The sequence below is a fragment of the Lonchura striata genome, chromosome 3 (genome assembly GCF_050655825.1).
Source record: "Lonchura striata isolate lonStrDom1 chromosome 3, ASM5065582v1, whole genome shotgun sequence".
NCBI lineage: Eukaryota > Metazoa > Chordata > Aves > Passeriformes > Estrildidae > Lonchura > Lonchura striata.
Genome location: NC_140705.1, coordinates 37,987,775 through 38,002,131, shown reverse-complemented (window position 1 = coordinate 38,002,131; position 14,357 = coordinate 37,987,775). Strand labels below are relative to the sequence as shown.

Below are 14,357 nucleotides of genomic sequence, written 5' to 3'. Positions count from 1 at the left end.
AAATTCTCTGAAGCATGGAGAATTCTATTTTGTATTAATGTGGAAGCACCTTTTTGTTGCTAACAGAAACAAATGGTAAGTAATAATAGCTATTTACAATGATTAATTGCAGTAAGAGATTGAAATATGCTACCTAGGAAATCTGTGTTAATAGCGCTTCAGCACAAACATTTTTCTTAAAGACACTATTTTCTTGGAAGCCTTCAAAGTCATATCAATGAGTTTTAGAGCGGAGGCTAGAAGCAGAGTTAGGGATTACTCTCCTACTGTCCCTCCTTTTAGGGATATCCAGTACTCCTCTTTTAGGAGGGAGTCAAAACAAATGCAGCAAAGCAGTAGTCAGGAGTGGAAGTGACAGATGCTAGTAGTGCTGGCTTTCAGGTAATGGCTGTACCACTTTGGCCATGGAAATTCCAGCTTGGCTTCTTTTTATTCAATGTAGACAATCATTAACTTATACAGCATTTAGTTGCATTTCCAATGGAGGCCCTTATTTAATCTAACTTTATCAATGTAAATGTTTCAGACAAAGGCAGTCTACTACAGTAGACAGTCTACAATTCATGATGATTGACTTAAATTTTTGAAGTCTCTTAGTAGGGATTAATTTTTAACTAATCTCAACCCTGTGCTCTGTTTGTAGCCACAGCTGTTTCCAGTGAACAGAATCCTGTTATTATCATAGCTGTGGTTGCTGTGGCAGGAACTATCATCCTGGTCTTCATGGTGTTTGGATTCATCATCGGACGAAGGTATTGCATCTTTGATAGGCTTAAGCACATCTGGCACCACTCTTGTGAACTCCTGAGACAAAGTCGAACCCGGGATAGTAATTTACAAAACTGAAACAGAAATAATTCTTAATAAGGACAGTTTTCATTTAAATCTTGTTATCAATTATATGGTTTGTCCTCTTACTTTGGCAAGATATTTGTATCAAGATGTTCTTTTTGTCCTACGTAAATGTGCTGTAAAAGGAACCCCTAGCAGGTTCTTTACCTCTGCTCCTCAAAGTCTCTCTTTCTGTTCAGTTTTCTCACATGGAGAAGTCTGACACTTTATCTGATCAGCCTTTAAATGACTTTACATTAAAAAAAAAAGAGACACAGCAGTAAGTTTAAGAATAACCTCATGTAAAACAGTGTTCTACTTTCAAGTTCTTTAATCCTCTGTTTTATCTGTACAAGCCTTTCACCAGAAGTAGAATTTTTTCTCCAAGACCTGTCCCGACTGGTATTTGATACAAAAGTCTTTTGATTGCAACTGTTCATGATTTATTTAAAACTCTGCTGTCAATAGAATTATAGGTGAAAGTTTCAAAGGGCCTACAGCAGTTAGGTGTTCAGTGCCTGAAAATCCCAGCCTGTAGAACTGATTTTGTCAGGACTTTAGATGTGATAAGTAAATCATTATTTACTAGTAAAACTGGTATTTTCCTTTCTTTTCAGGCATTGTGGCTATAGCAAAGCAGATCAAGAAGGGGATGAAGAACTTTACTTTCATTGTAAGTGTTTTGCTTTGTTTCTCCCCTTTCAAAAATTCAAAGTTGCAATAGTGTAGACCATACTAAACCAAGATTCCATGAAAAATAATGCCATAGGAAATTCAAAACTACCGCATAAATAGCAAGTGGGAAATTAAACACTAAAAATGTGACCTACACAAAAAGAATGTAGATTAAAGTAAACATTGCTCACACAGATGGTTTTATTTCTATATATGTCTATTATATACTGTTGTTTTCATTCTGCATTCTTTGGTTTCTTTTGGTTGCTCTGAATACATGTTTCACATTGTCTTAATGATCCCTTTGAGGTGCAGTATTCAAGAAACTTTTGCCTAAGTGATTTTTTCATCTTTACCTCAGGCAAACTTCAGATTAAGAAAGTGTGAGTTATTGCATCACCCTAAAATGAAGCTGTTCTGCTCAAAAGCTGTGTTCTGCTACTGCAAATACAGTAGCACCATTAATATTTACAAAACATAATGTCCTTAAAAATAGAATATTTAATATGAAAAGAAAGGTCAGCCACTTCATTACTGTCATGTGATCTACAATCACTTGCCTAGCTAAGGATAGTACCTAAAGCCTCTCTTGTTTAAATCACGTCTACCATTTGAACTTAAACTAGAACACTGGGAAAACTCAATAAAACACATCTTTCTTGGGTTAATGACAACTGAAAATGTAAGGGGAGAGGAATGTTTTAATCTGTTTTAGAATTAGTCATTAACTCAGGAAGTGTGTTAAACTAAATTGCAAAATTATTTTGAGCAACCATAATTGAAAAAATCACAGAATTAAAATGAACATAAGTTCTGATGCAGAACAATTCCAGTCTTTCCAGTCTTCTCCCATACATTGTACATGTTATTTAGTCAGGCTATGCTGCATTTAGCCTTTGTTGTCTATCAGTAATTGCAGTTGTATCTTAAATCCATCTTTTTTTATTAATGCGATAGGGTTTGTTTTAGGCATGTTAAAATCATGAGGTATTATCTAAAAGCAATGTCACATGGAAAATTACGTAGCCACTAGTAATAAATTCTAAGCATTTTCTCAATGCATTCCTCTTTAAATGGATAGTTCTAGCCAAAGCTCCACTCAAAATCAGATCAAGGTTCTGTTTTGCCTTTCTTCCCTGAAAAAAAAAGCTGGAAATTGATCACATTTCCTAAGTTTGTGTCTGTGGCTATCTAAATTGCTTAAATGCAGTGAATGTCAAGCTGATTAGTGACATCATTGCAGCTTTAGTCAATCAATTCATAAACTGTGCCAGAACAGTGGAAAATAATAATGAGATAAGAATTATATATCATGCACTTTGCAGTGCAGCTTATTTTAAAGAATTTGTCAAAAATCTCATTTTACTTAAATGCTACTCTTCTGTGAGAGATGGATTTGAAATTTGCCTCTCATAACGCATTATAAGCTTTTCACATCTCCAGAAAAGCTACTACTGTTACTTTTAAAATACTTGTTATGTCCTTGAAGGAAAAGATGAACTATGTATTCTTGGTTGTCAGTATGTAAACAAAAGGGATATGCTAACTAAATAATTTCTTATCTCCATTGTTGGTTACATTTTTTCTTTTTTATTTCATTAAGAGTGTAAATTAACTAATTTGAAAGCTGCTACTTAATATTGATAATTGATCCAAAAATGGTGACATTTTATAAGTGTTCCTTTCCCTTATTTTACTTTCAATAAATCTAGTTATCTAGCAAATTAGCCTGATTATTGAGCATAAAGAGTCTTTCTTAAATTGTTGCACCAGATAAAGTCACTTATTGCCAAACTAGTTTTTCTTCATCTGTTGATTGTAGGTGTAGCATTTAATTCCATTTGATAGCCATGTACACAGTGAGATGGAGCCCAATGCTGTGGTCACCAGCTTGGTCACAGAGTTGTGAACACCAGTTTGGTGGCCTTTTGCTCTGTAATAGCTAGACAACATTCTTCTGCACCAGACTGGATTTTTGAAAAAGTAACTTACAACAAGCAAGTAACATTTCTGTTCTTTACTTAGAACAAAAACAAAACAAACAAACAAACAAAAAAACCCTTACAAGCAAACATTTTTTTTAAAGTAGATTTTAAAGCTTTTAAAGCATTTAATGGACCATCATATATTTCATTTCAGTTCCCTTCATCTCTCTTTGACCTCAAGTGCTACACTTGAAGATACAAGTACAATGGACGAGTTTAGTCAAGCAATTCAGATTTATATTTGGTTTCCTCCTCCCTTTTTCATCTAACAATGTCTGCAAATGCAGGCCAGCATTATTTCATGTTGCTATGCCAGGGTAGCCTTGGCCTGTCAAAATGTTTTATGACAGCTTGAACAAAGACCCGTCAGAGGCCCACTTGAGATTCACAAGGTTACTTCCAATCCAGGCCCTTTATCACAAACACAAGAGGATGTCTCCTTCTCCATCTCCTTGCTTTAAAGCACTACTACCAGAGGTCAACTTACTGCTTGATTCTCATTTTGTCCAGTCTCTTTTGGTTTTAAAAAATAAATATTTATCATTTTTTTTTAAAAAGTCAGCATTCAAATTTCCAATGCAACTAAAAGAACATCCATTTAAATACATTATGTGACAGATAACAACATCTGGGCAACATTTCAAATCATTTCCCTGCCTGTAATTTCATTATATTATTGAAACAATTTCTCTAGGTTTGTTTTTATTTTTCTTATGGTTTATGGATTTAGGTCATTAATACCAGCTAAAACATAAATACACATTATTACTAAGCTGTTTTTCAGTATAGTTTCAAATTTAATATATTACATGTTAAATTCAAAGAATACAAAGCAACTGAAAATTATTTATGTTTTGTATTGACTTTTGATCCTGTTCTTGCTTATGAGTATATCAATTAACAAAAGACCATTTTTGCATTTTCCTATTGAGTTTTAATTCACTGATTTAATTAAAGCTCAAGAACATAATTCTTGTCAACAAATTTATTTCAGAAAAATTGATTGATTAATAGATTTCCAGGGTTGCTCTGCTATTATCAGGAGTTTGTACTTTGACCAGAATAGCAAAAGATAATTTACCTGAATTATCAGCAAACTAAGGAAAAAACCTGCATGCTGGCCAGAGCACTATGCTGCCTGAGCTGTACTAAGCATGGAGAAAGAAGAGCAAAAAACAAGTTGCTGAATAGTATTCACTTAGGTGCTTGAGAGGGGAGATAATTGTGCCACAGAGGCCACTTTCCCTTCCTGTGACTTTACAACTTGGCTACAGGTGTTTTTCATGTTCATATTATAGTGCAAGAAACACACTTGAGGATGTAATTTCTGAGTGCTGTGAATAGTTTTGACTACTGCCACAGTCTACAAACAATATTATATTCAGTAGATTAAGCAAATTCAAGGGGGTGGAGGAGCCTTTCAAATCCCTCTAGAGGAGAGAGATAACATAAGGAAATGCTGTTTATACATCCTGGGTGATGAGGATAAGATGTCCCTACACATAAAAAGAAACTTTCACCTCCTCTGCTGGCATTATACCCTTTCCTCACTTTGCTTTTACTCCCGCTCAACCCTTGCATTTTATTCCATTAAGTACTCTTTAATATTTATTATTTCTTTCTGTTCAAGAGGAGATGCAGATGCTAATGTTAGTCATTTTTTAGAGATGGGATTGTGTATACTTGTGTTAGCATGCTTGCAGATGATGCCTAAAACTAAGGTTGCTTCTCAGAGCGGCTCTGGCTCAGGTAGCATGGAAACAGGTTCACTCTTCCAAGGAGCACTCTGCATAATGAAATTCCTGGGCTGACTGCACAATAAATGCTTTTGCTTCATCACAGTCATGCTTTCTTACATCATTACAGTTAAATTTCCAGGCACCAAAACCTACATTGACCCTGAAACCTACGAGGACCCAAATAGAGCTGTCCATCAATTCGCCAAGGAGCTAGATGCCTCTTGTATTAAAATTGAGCGTGTGATTGGCGCAGGTAAGGCTGCCGTGGCTTCCTGATTCAACTCTTCCATTTAGCTGGGATCGAAACTCATTCATCATAATGACAGGCAAATAATTATACCTCAGGTATAGAAGAACTTTTTGAATTTGCCAGAGTGGCTAAGAGCAATGAAGCCGTACTTGCTTCTAAAATGTAAAACAAACAGGGGGAAAGCCCAACTACAACTAGAAAAAAACAAAAGAACTGAGTAAATTAAAAGTATTGCTTGACATTGAAAACTTATGGGTTTTTAATTAAGTATCTGCTATTAAAATTGGAACTGGGGGGGAGTGGGCCAGTTGTGCTGTCTGTTATTTACTGCCAGAGTAAAGGCATTAGTAATTTGTGCAAATTCAGCTTGCTTGCCTTTTGTAAGGGGGCTTTTTGACCTCTGCATCTTTGTTCATGTGAATAAGGAAAACTGGCTGCAGCACAAAATCTCAAATAGAGAGTAAGAAGGTCTTGTTTCTGTATAACAAAATCTTCCCTAAGGCTGTTTTTTCTTCTACCATTTTTCTTTTTGATATTTTATGAATACAAAAAGTTATTGTTTAACTTCTTATGACTGATTGTAATTGCACCAGCACTACATTGCTTTTTTTTCTCTTGAGCTGTCTACCACCTACTTAAGCCATGGTGTTCATACTCTAAAAAGGCAGTTTCATTTGTTTGCATTAATAAGATACGTGACATTTTTATTGCACTACTCCATGTAGTGAAATTAAGTTTCCATGAGTAAGAAAAATATCAAATACTTTGGATTCCTGGAGGAAATGTTCTTTTGCTTTCCTGTTGTTTTATATAAGTATTATCAGAATTCTTTTAAAATCACCCCGTTGTTTGGTACTGTAAATTACATGTTGCGGTATTATTTAAAAATGGAAGAAGAAATATCTCTAGAATAAGTTGTTTTACCTGTAAAAAAAATATTTACACTTAGAATTTTAAAGTACAACGCCTTTTTAAAGTAACCTCAGTCATGTTGAATCATGTCTTAATCAAGGAGTAGTACCATTGAAATGAACCACACTGCTGAGCAAATTATTCCTTCGATGAGTAAGAGCATAAGAATCCAGTCCTTGCTAACTAGTAATTTTTGTGATGCCAGAATGGCAGCATCTCTTCTAATAGATACACAATATGCAAGATTAGCATAGAAAAATTGCTGAGCTTTATCTTTTGCTTTGCGTTAAAAAGCTACCAGCATAGCAACAGTTCAGAGCACAAAGATATATTCAGTTGGATTTTGCTAATGCCTTCTGAGAAAAATGCTGAAAAACACTTGTGCTGCAGAGTATACAGTTTAAAATTAATTTTCACTGTTATGACAAATTCCAGAGTGTTAATTTCCTTGACTTGCAGATGAGTTTATTCTTGATTTTAATGTGTATAATTGATAGCAAAAACAACTAACGTGTGTCAGTAGTCAGTCTGAAGAAAGTAAATTAGGAGTTCAGTGAATCAGGAATGCAGTGGTGAAAGCATACTGTGTATCATGTTTAGCTATGGCTTTAACCTGTTGATGTAAATAGCAAACAGGAGTGAAATGATATGTAGTCCAGGAACAACAGAAGCAAACAGACCCAAAGCAGCAGTTGAAACTCATACATCAAAAAAGAATATGGAATTTCTGCTAGTGGCAGCAACAGAAAAGCCATTTAGCAATCTCAATATGTATCAGCAATGCTGGCCACATCAACTATTGAGTAGTGCCATGTCTCTCAGACACAAACAGGGTGCAAGGATGCTTGTACTCAATTTACATGAGGGATATGTGCTTTCCTTGCCAACATTTTCATTACCATCCCACTGTGGCCACCTGTCAGAAGCCGAAGATGGTGTCCACTATGTTAAGTTGTTCATACTACACATCCTTTGTTTTAGCCTCTGCTTTGTTTACATGCTGAGCTAGTGGCTGTGTGGCTGTGCAGTATTCCCTCTCTTGTTGTCATATTTTCCAGTTTAATTTTGGGCATCATTTCAGCTGAATGTACTATTTTCTTGGGAATAAAAGTAGTTCATTGGCTAGCATCCTGGCCTGAAGTGCATAACATGCAAGTTGAAGTTTCTGGTTTGCCCAAGTGTGTGTGATCTGCCTTTGGAAATCAATCAAAATTAGATCACAGAGAGCTGGAAAGGAGTAAAGCCTTAGTGTCTCCCGTGCCAAGTATCCTAATTACCTGGCTCTGAAACATCACAGACACACAGACACACTCCTATACTCACATTTTGCTTTCAACATGGAAGGAAACAATTTTGGAAAGTACTGCTGGAGAAAATTGTTATCCTTTAGGAAGTTCTTGCAGCTAGGAGCTGTGAGTGAGGTGAGTGGTGAATTCATTAATAGCTATCCACATTGCTAATGAAGTGCAAGAGGGAGGTTAAGGCACCAGTTTAGGGGCATGAGCAGCTAGTTGTTGTGTATGTAACAGCTATACCTCATGGCATTCTTAATTCAGTGCCCAAGGATGGTTGAGGATAATATTCAGGCAGGAACACTTGCGTGGTCAGTTAGCTTAGATACAGCACAAGGTATATGGAATTCATCTGAGCTAGCCTTGGGTCAGCTAGCATAGAATGTGAGGGACAGGAATTTGATTCTATACGCAGTCATCTCTTACAAGGGTTGTGAAAAAAGCCATGCTGAGTGGAGGCTTGCTCAGACTAGTCAGTTAAAAATGGTCAAAGGCATGGTCAAAGTTCTACCCTTCTGGATGAACTGTGAAGTCAAGACCCAGGTACTGCTTTTTTCTTTCCCAAAGCTTGATTTAGGACTGATAGGTGAACATAAGTGTTCAAATAGTGATGGTGACATAAGCAAGATTTTTTGCAGCCCATCCATTAAAACACTTCAACATCTGTCTCTTCAGGCATTCAGCCCAACTGTGAGCATACTTCTCTCCACTGACAGCCAGACACCTTGCCAAGTGTGCATGTCCACTTCAGTCCTGATCTCACAAAGTTTCTCACAAAAGGATTCTCTAATAAAATTCTTTATGTAGGTCTAGTTCAATCATTTTTTTCAGCACTCATTCTAAAACATGTCTTAGATGTGTGTGTAGATGCGTGTGTCTTCATACCTGTGTATACGTAACAGCTTAAATGTTAAGACACTCCACAGGTATGCAGGAGAGAAATTTCTGACTTGATTTGATTTGGGGGAGGGACTTGGAACCATACCTCTCAAACATCAGACAAGTTTGTGAAGTACCAGATTATTAAATATTTTTGTGGTTAATCTTTCTTTGTAAAGAAACATCGCCTTTTATTCAGTAACATCTGTTACTACCCTCTTCTTCTATGTATACAAGGAGAATTTTCTTCCTGTCTGCAGAGCTGGAGATCTCACTTTTGTTCTCTGCTGACACAGGTGTGAGACAAAGAACAATGCTTAAATCTTTCATAATCTCTTTAGTGAGGTAGATATATTGCCACTCAGCTCTACATCGCACATGCTTCCATCCTCTCTCCTGATGGAGTCCAATTACTTCTCTTCCAGATTTGGTTGGGGTTTTTTTTGGGGTTTTTTTTTTTTTTTTTTTTTTGTGTTCTTGCTGGCTGTTTGGTCTTTTTTATCATAGGCTTATTCAAGTTCCAGTTGTCTGTTAGTTTAGAGCCTTTAACAAACTTGCAGTATTTGCTTGTGTTTGTTTAATGTAACAAAATTGTTATAAGTCACACCTTTCATTTCATAATCTGTAAAGTAAATTATGCTGCTTGAAGGCAATAATGTAGTGCTTCATTTAACACCATAAGGATGCTAAATTAAAAACAGCTCTGCAAGATCTGCCTTTTGAAAGAAAAAAAGTCCATTGAAACCAAAGATAGCAAGGAAACCATGTAGAGCAGAGAGACATTTTTACTTAGGAATGGTATCACTGTTTCAATAATAGTGTTTTCTTATGAAAATCACTTCATTGTTTATGTTTTTGAAAAAATGCAAGCAATTATTAAAAAGTCTCTTAAAATATTCAAATAATAGTCCTGTCAGTTGTCTTAACTGAAATGTTTATTCTGTAGGGGTCAGCAATTCATTTAAGGCACATGCCGAAGTAATCCATTTCAAATATGAACACATTAAATTTAAACACACACTTAGGTGGCTATTTGAATCAAGGCCTAAAAAAAATACTGGTATTTAGAGTAATTCAGCATTGATCTACTTCATTTTAGGAGAGTTTGGTGAAGTGTGCAGTGGGCGTCTAAAGCTTCCTGGCAAGAGAGACGTTGCAGTAGCCATAAAAACTCTGAAAGTTGGCTACACTGAAAAGCAGAGGAGAGATTTTCTGTGTGAAGCAAGCATCATGGGGCAGTTTGACCATCCCAATGTGGTTCACCTGGAAGGAGTTGTTACCAGAGGTAAGCAGCAGCTCAGTCTGTCAGTCAAATAACAACACGATGGCAGAAATTGCTCTGCCTTATTCATGGTCAAATATTCAAATTATAAACAGACTGCACACTCCTAATGGATTTTCTCCTGATGCGTAACTAACTAAAACAATACTTACTTTATGCTACAACCTGAGGAAAAAAATTTAGATGCACGCATGATTAAAAGATGAAGTACTTTGAAACATATTATTTTTCTAGTTTCATTTGGCCTCAAAGACCATGCAGAGAGATAAGGTTTCTCATGTCTTTTCCTATAATCTGAAGTGTCATTATTCCAGAGTCCTGTTCACACAGCAGGAGTTCGGAGAACACACTGACTTTTGGATTTGTATGGTTCGATTTTATGAATCATGACCACTTTCCATGCAGATATTTAAGAAATTAGAGCTCTGTAACAGTGCTGGAGGGCTCAGAAATGTTCAGTGTCTGGATGATTCAGTCCTTCAAAGGAATAGCATTTGTTTTATCAAAAAAAGGCACTCCATTTGTTTTTGCTGTTCTCAAATATCTGTCTTCTTTTCTTTCAGGGAAACCAGTCATGATTGTAATAGAATACATGGAGAATGGGGCCTTAGATGCATTTCTTAGGGTGAGTACCAAAATGAAAACTTATATTAATATATTTAAAGTGACATATATTGTATATTGACACGTTAAAAAATATGTCCTATACCTGTGCGCATATATATATATATATATATACACATATATATATATACACAGGTATAAGACATATTTATATGTACAGATACACATATAATTAAATACAATTAAAATATTAATTATATTTATATTATTTTTATTATATTTAATTAAGTATAATTAAAATGTTTTTCAGGTTGAAATGGAGTTTTGACAAATAGTAGCAAGTTCTCTATGTTGTTTCAGAAAAACCAGATCAGGAATGAGAAGATAAGACAGATTCATGTGGGGACATTCTGGAATTTGTGATTTAGAGTGGCATAGACATAGTGGAGTTTATTATAGCCACCAGTTGAAATTAAAACCACTGATACCTGAAGTCCAATCTTCGGCCTTTTGGGAGCAGAATTTTACTGTGTCAGCATGATGGAAATTAGCATTAAAGAATCCCTAAATGAATTATGATTCTGTTTAAGAGACAAACAAAGAAAACATAAATGTGAATTCAGAACAATTTAGTGGTTTTTAAGTATGTTCTGAACTCACCAGTTCTGACTCCTTTCCAGGCATGCATATCAGTATAAGATGATATGTAAACACTCTATAGAAAACAGATTTTTTTTTTTAATAAACTGCAAGCTGTGAATGAAAGTTATCAGTAGCTAGGGTTACAAAAATGAGATAGTTCTTGTTTTCTTGATACAATAATTATTCTGAGAGATGAACATCGTAGAAGCAAGCTATAACATTAGCAAATCTTCATTAGCTGATCTCTCCTGGAAGTGACTTGCCTTTAGTTAGGGAGAAAGACACAGTGGTTAGCAAGTATTGTTACTATTAGTACTTTAATTACTCACACATTTCTTAACTGGATGCACTGCTTTATCTCAGAAGAAAGTGTGCTTGAGGTGAGTTTCTTTGCCACAGAAGGAGTAAATAAGTAGAAAACTAAAGTCATAAAACTAATTCTTGTTTCTCTTCTCAGCTATACTAACAAGAATTGCTGCTCCTTTCTTCCCTCCAGAAACATGATGGGCAATTTACTGTCATTCAGCTAGTGGGGATGTTGAGAGGAATTGCTGCTGGAATGAGATATTTGGCCGATATGGGATATGTACACAGGGATCTTGCAGCACGCAATATTCTTGTCAACAGCAACCTTGTTTGTAAAGTATCAGACTTTGGCCTTTCCAGAGTTATAGAAGATGATCCAGAGGCTGTCTACACTACAACCGTAAGATAAACCAAGGGGTTTTAATAGTTTTGAGATATGGTTATTTAGAAGAAGTGTATCTTCTGGAGGGTATAGATAAGACAAATACATTAATTGATGGGGGGTTTAGCCAGTCAAAAGGAAGAGTCTGTGCAGAAACCTGTCTCTAATTAGGAGATAATATTTTTGTAAGAATATACATTTTTATTTGACAAAGTTCTAAATATTTTGTGTGGTATCTTCTTTACTCCATTTCTCATGATTTTCTGATTGAACAAATAAGGAAGTTTTATCCATAAAAATTTTAAATGTCTAATTTACTATGAGTCAATTAAAATATTTGTAAGCTGTTACTATTTTAGAGGCTAGATTTTATCTCACCAAAGGGTTGACTAGCTGGAGGCTAGTCTGTGACAAAGCTCAACTCCTATATTTTCCCTTGCTTTTGGGTGGGACGCTTTTCTTAAATATGCATTCATCAGGCACACTGTGCTCTTTATTCTTTTGTTGAGCTAGCTCCACTTTCCCACCCATGGGGCCTCCCTGTACCTGTTTTCCCATGCTGAGGGAAGGAGGGGCCCCTGGAATCTGCTCCGACAGGCACAGGGATCCAGGAAACCACACCGGCATTCACAGCTGTCACTCCTGCCGTTGGGGTCTAAGTGGGAACCGGGTTTAAAAATGTCAGACCAAGATTTCGGAGGAGCAATATGACAAGTCAGTGGGATTTATATGGACAGGTTGGGATTCCCCTCACCTAGCTTCAGACAGCCAGGAATTAAATGGCTAGTGTAAATCAGACATCTAAGCAGTGCTTTAAAATCAGTGGAGGGATAACCACTTCCACAGAAATTCATCAACATATGTTTTATAAGTATCTAAGTATCTATGTTCCAAGTGTTTTAAGATACTAAGTTTCCTAAGACACCTTTGAAAATTCTGAAATTGGTCCACCATAGCACATCATGTAAGTGCTTCTCTTGATGTTGATGAAAATAATTGTAAACTCATTATATGGAAGATGACATAAAAATCCCATGGGTGAGAAAGAGAAATTTCTTTTTTTTTTCTTTTTTGTTCATAGGGTGGAAAAATTCCAGTGAGATGGACAGCTCCAGAGGCCATTCAGTACCGCAAATTTACCTCAGCCAGTGATGTGTGGAGTTACGGAATAGTTATGTGGGAAGTAATGTCTTATGGAGAACGGCCTTACTGGGACATGTCAAATCAAGATGTAGGTTTGTCTGTTTGTGACTCTGTGTGTGTGTTAGTAAAACATAAATTACATCTTGTATACACATACATATGTATTTCACTATAAGTGCTTAAAATATTGGTTTAGAAATAAGACTTATCTAAGTACTGTGTGGTTGTCACAAAATTAAAAAGTTACAGAGCTATCACTTTTTACCAAAGTCAAAATCCTTTTTTTTTGCCACATGGATATTGTAGGTTTCTGTCCTAAGTATCAATTAAAACTGGAACATCAAAAATAGTAATATGGGGTCTTCGCTTTACTGCGCTTAATGGAAAGAATTAATTTTTTAATTTAATTTTTTTTCAATAAAAAATAATTCTGAGGTTTTTGACCTTAGAGCAATGATTAATCATTTGAAAAAAGTTGTTAAAAGTCTGAGTGGCAGCTAATGACCTACTTTGGCTTTTTCAGATTAATTATGCTGATTTAAAAGTACCCTTGTTAGCATAAAATATGATCCAGAGCAACAGGTCATCAGTAATAGAACAGATGGGTGTTAATCTTGACTTCTGACAGGAGTATCTATTAATATAGAAATTACACAGGAAAAAGCCATACAGGTGTCAAAGATGTCAGAAAGAGTCTCATTTAAAGTTCTTCAGGTGGGAGCTTGAGTGGTTTTTTTAATTGTTATTTTAATTTTTGATTGAATGATCAACATCAAAGTTGAAAAAAAAGATAAAAGTGTAGATGATGAGTCAGTTTGGCACAGTGCAAAGTTGTTAATATTTGACAGGTCTCAGTGTCAAAGATTTCATGGACTGTCAAAATATGGGCAAACAAGTCCTTGGGGCAGAGAAAAAGAAATATTTACATTCCCCAGACACCCAGTAGAGTTTCATTTCTTTTGACACCTTCCTTCTGTACTAGATTCAAACATAAAAGAAGTCTGACAGGAATATAAGATGCCTCAAAGGCAAACCTTACCTATCTTACAGGGAACAATAAGGAAAAAAAATTTAAATAGAGGAGAAATTTTGATATCTTTATGCTCTTATTAGATTTTGAAAAGTATTCCTTCTATTGAAAACTTCATGTAAAGCACAAGTGAGTCTCTTTCAAAAAATAGCTACTTGCCACTTTTTACAGTTTTATCCCTTTTTAGCATCTTTCATTATAATCTTCAATACCACATAGTTAAAAGATGCATCATTTGCTTGGTGAAATAATTCCAAATATTCTTGTATGTTGTGATCTTTAGGCATGTGTTCTCCCATACCATATACACATCCTACCAATCCCTAGATATTTGAGGATGCAAAAATTTAGAGTCATCTAATGATTTGTTATTTATTCTCCTTCAAAGTCTCTAGTTGGAGTATTTAACGGTAATGAAAAATTCCAAATGTGTTCTTCTAATTTT

The 14,357-nt window shown here is 35.5% G+C and overlaps 1 protein-coding gene across 10 annotated transcripts in view; it reads left to right on the top strand.

The window, feature by feature from the left end:
- The window catches only part of EPHA7 (EPH receptor A7), a 216,891-nt gene that overhangs the window by 127,348 nt on the left and 75,186 nt on the right, over nt 1-14,357 (top strand). For 7 of the 10 annotated variants that reach the window (XM_085574848.1, XM_021545348.3, XM_021545314.3 and 4 more), the window contains exons 8-14: nt 644-752; nt 1,449-1,504; nt 5,358-5,483; nt 9,663-9,848; nt 10,409-10,470; nt 11,548-11,757; nt 12,821-12,970. In XM_085574848.1, the coding sequence (XP_085430974.1) occupies nt 644-752; nt 1,449-1,504; nt 5,358-5,483; nt 9,663-9,848; nt 10,409-10,470; nt 11,548-11,757; nt 12,821-12,970 (899 nt within the window). The remainder of the gene's footprint in view (nt 1-643; nt 753-1,448; nt 1,505-5,357; nt 5,484-9,662; nt 9,849-10,408; nt 10,471-11,547; nt 11,758-12,820; nt 12,971-14,357) is intronic. The other 3 variants (XM_085574843.1, XM_021545324.3, XM_021545337.4) reach the window with 1 other exon arrangement.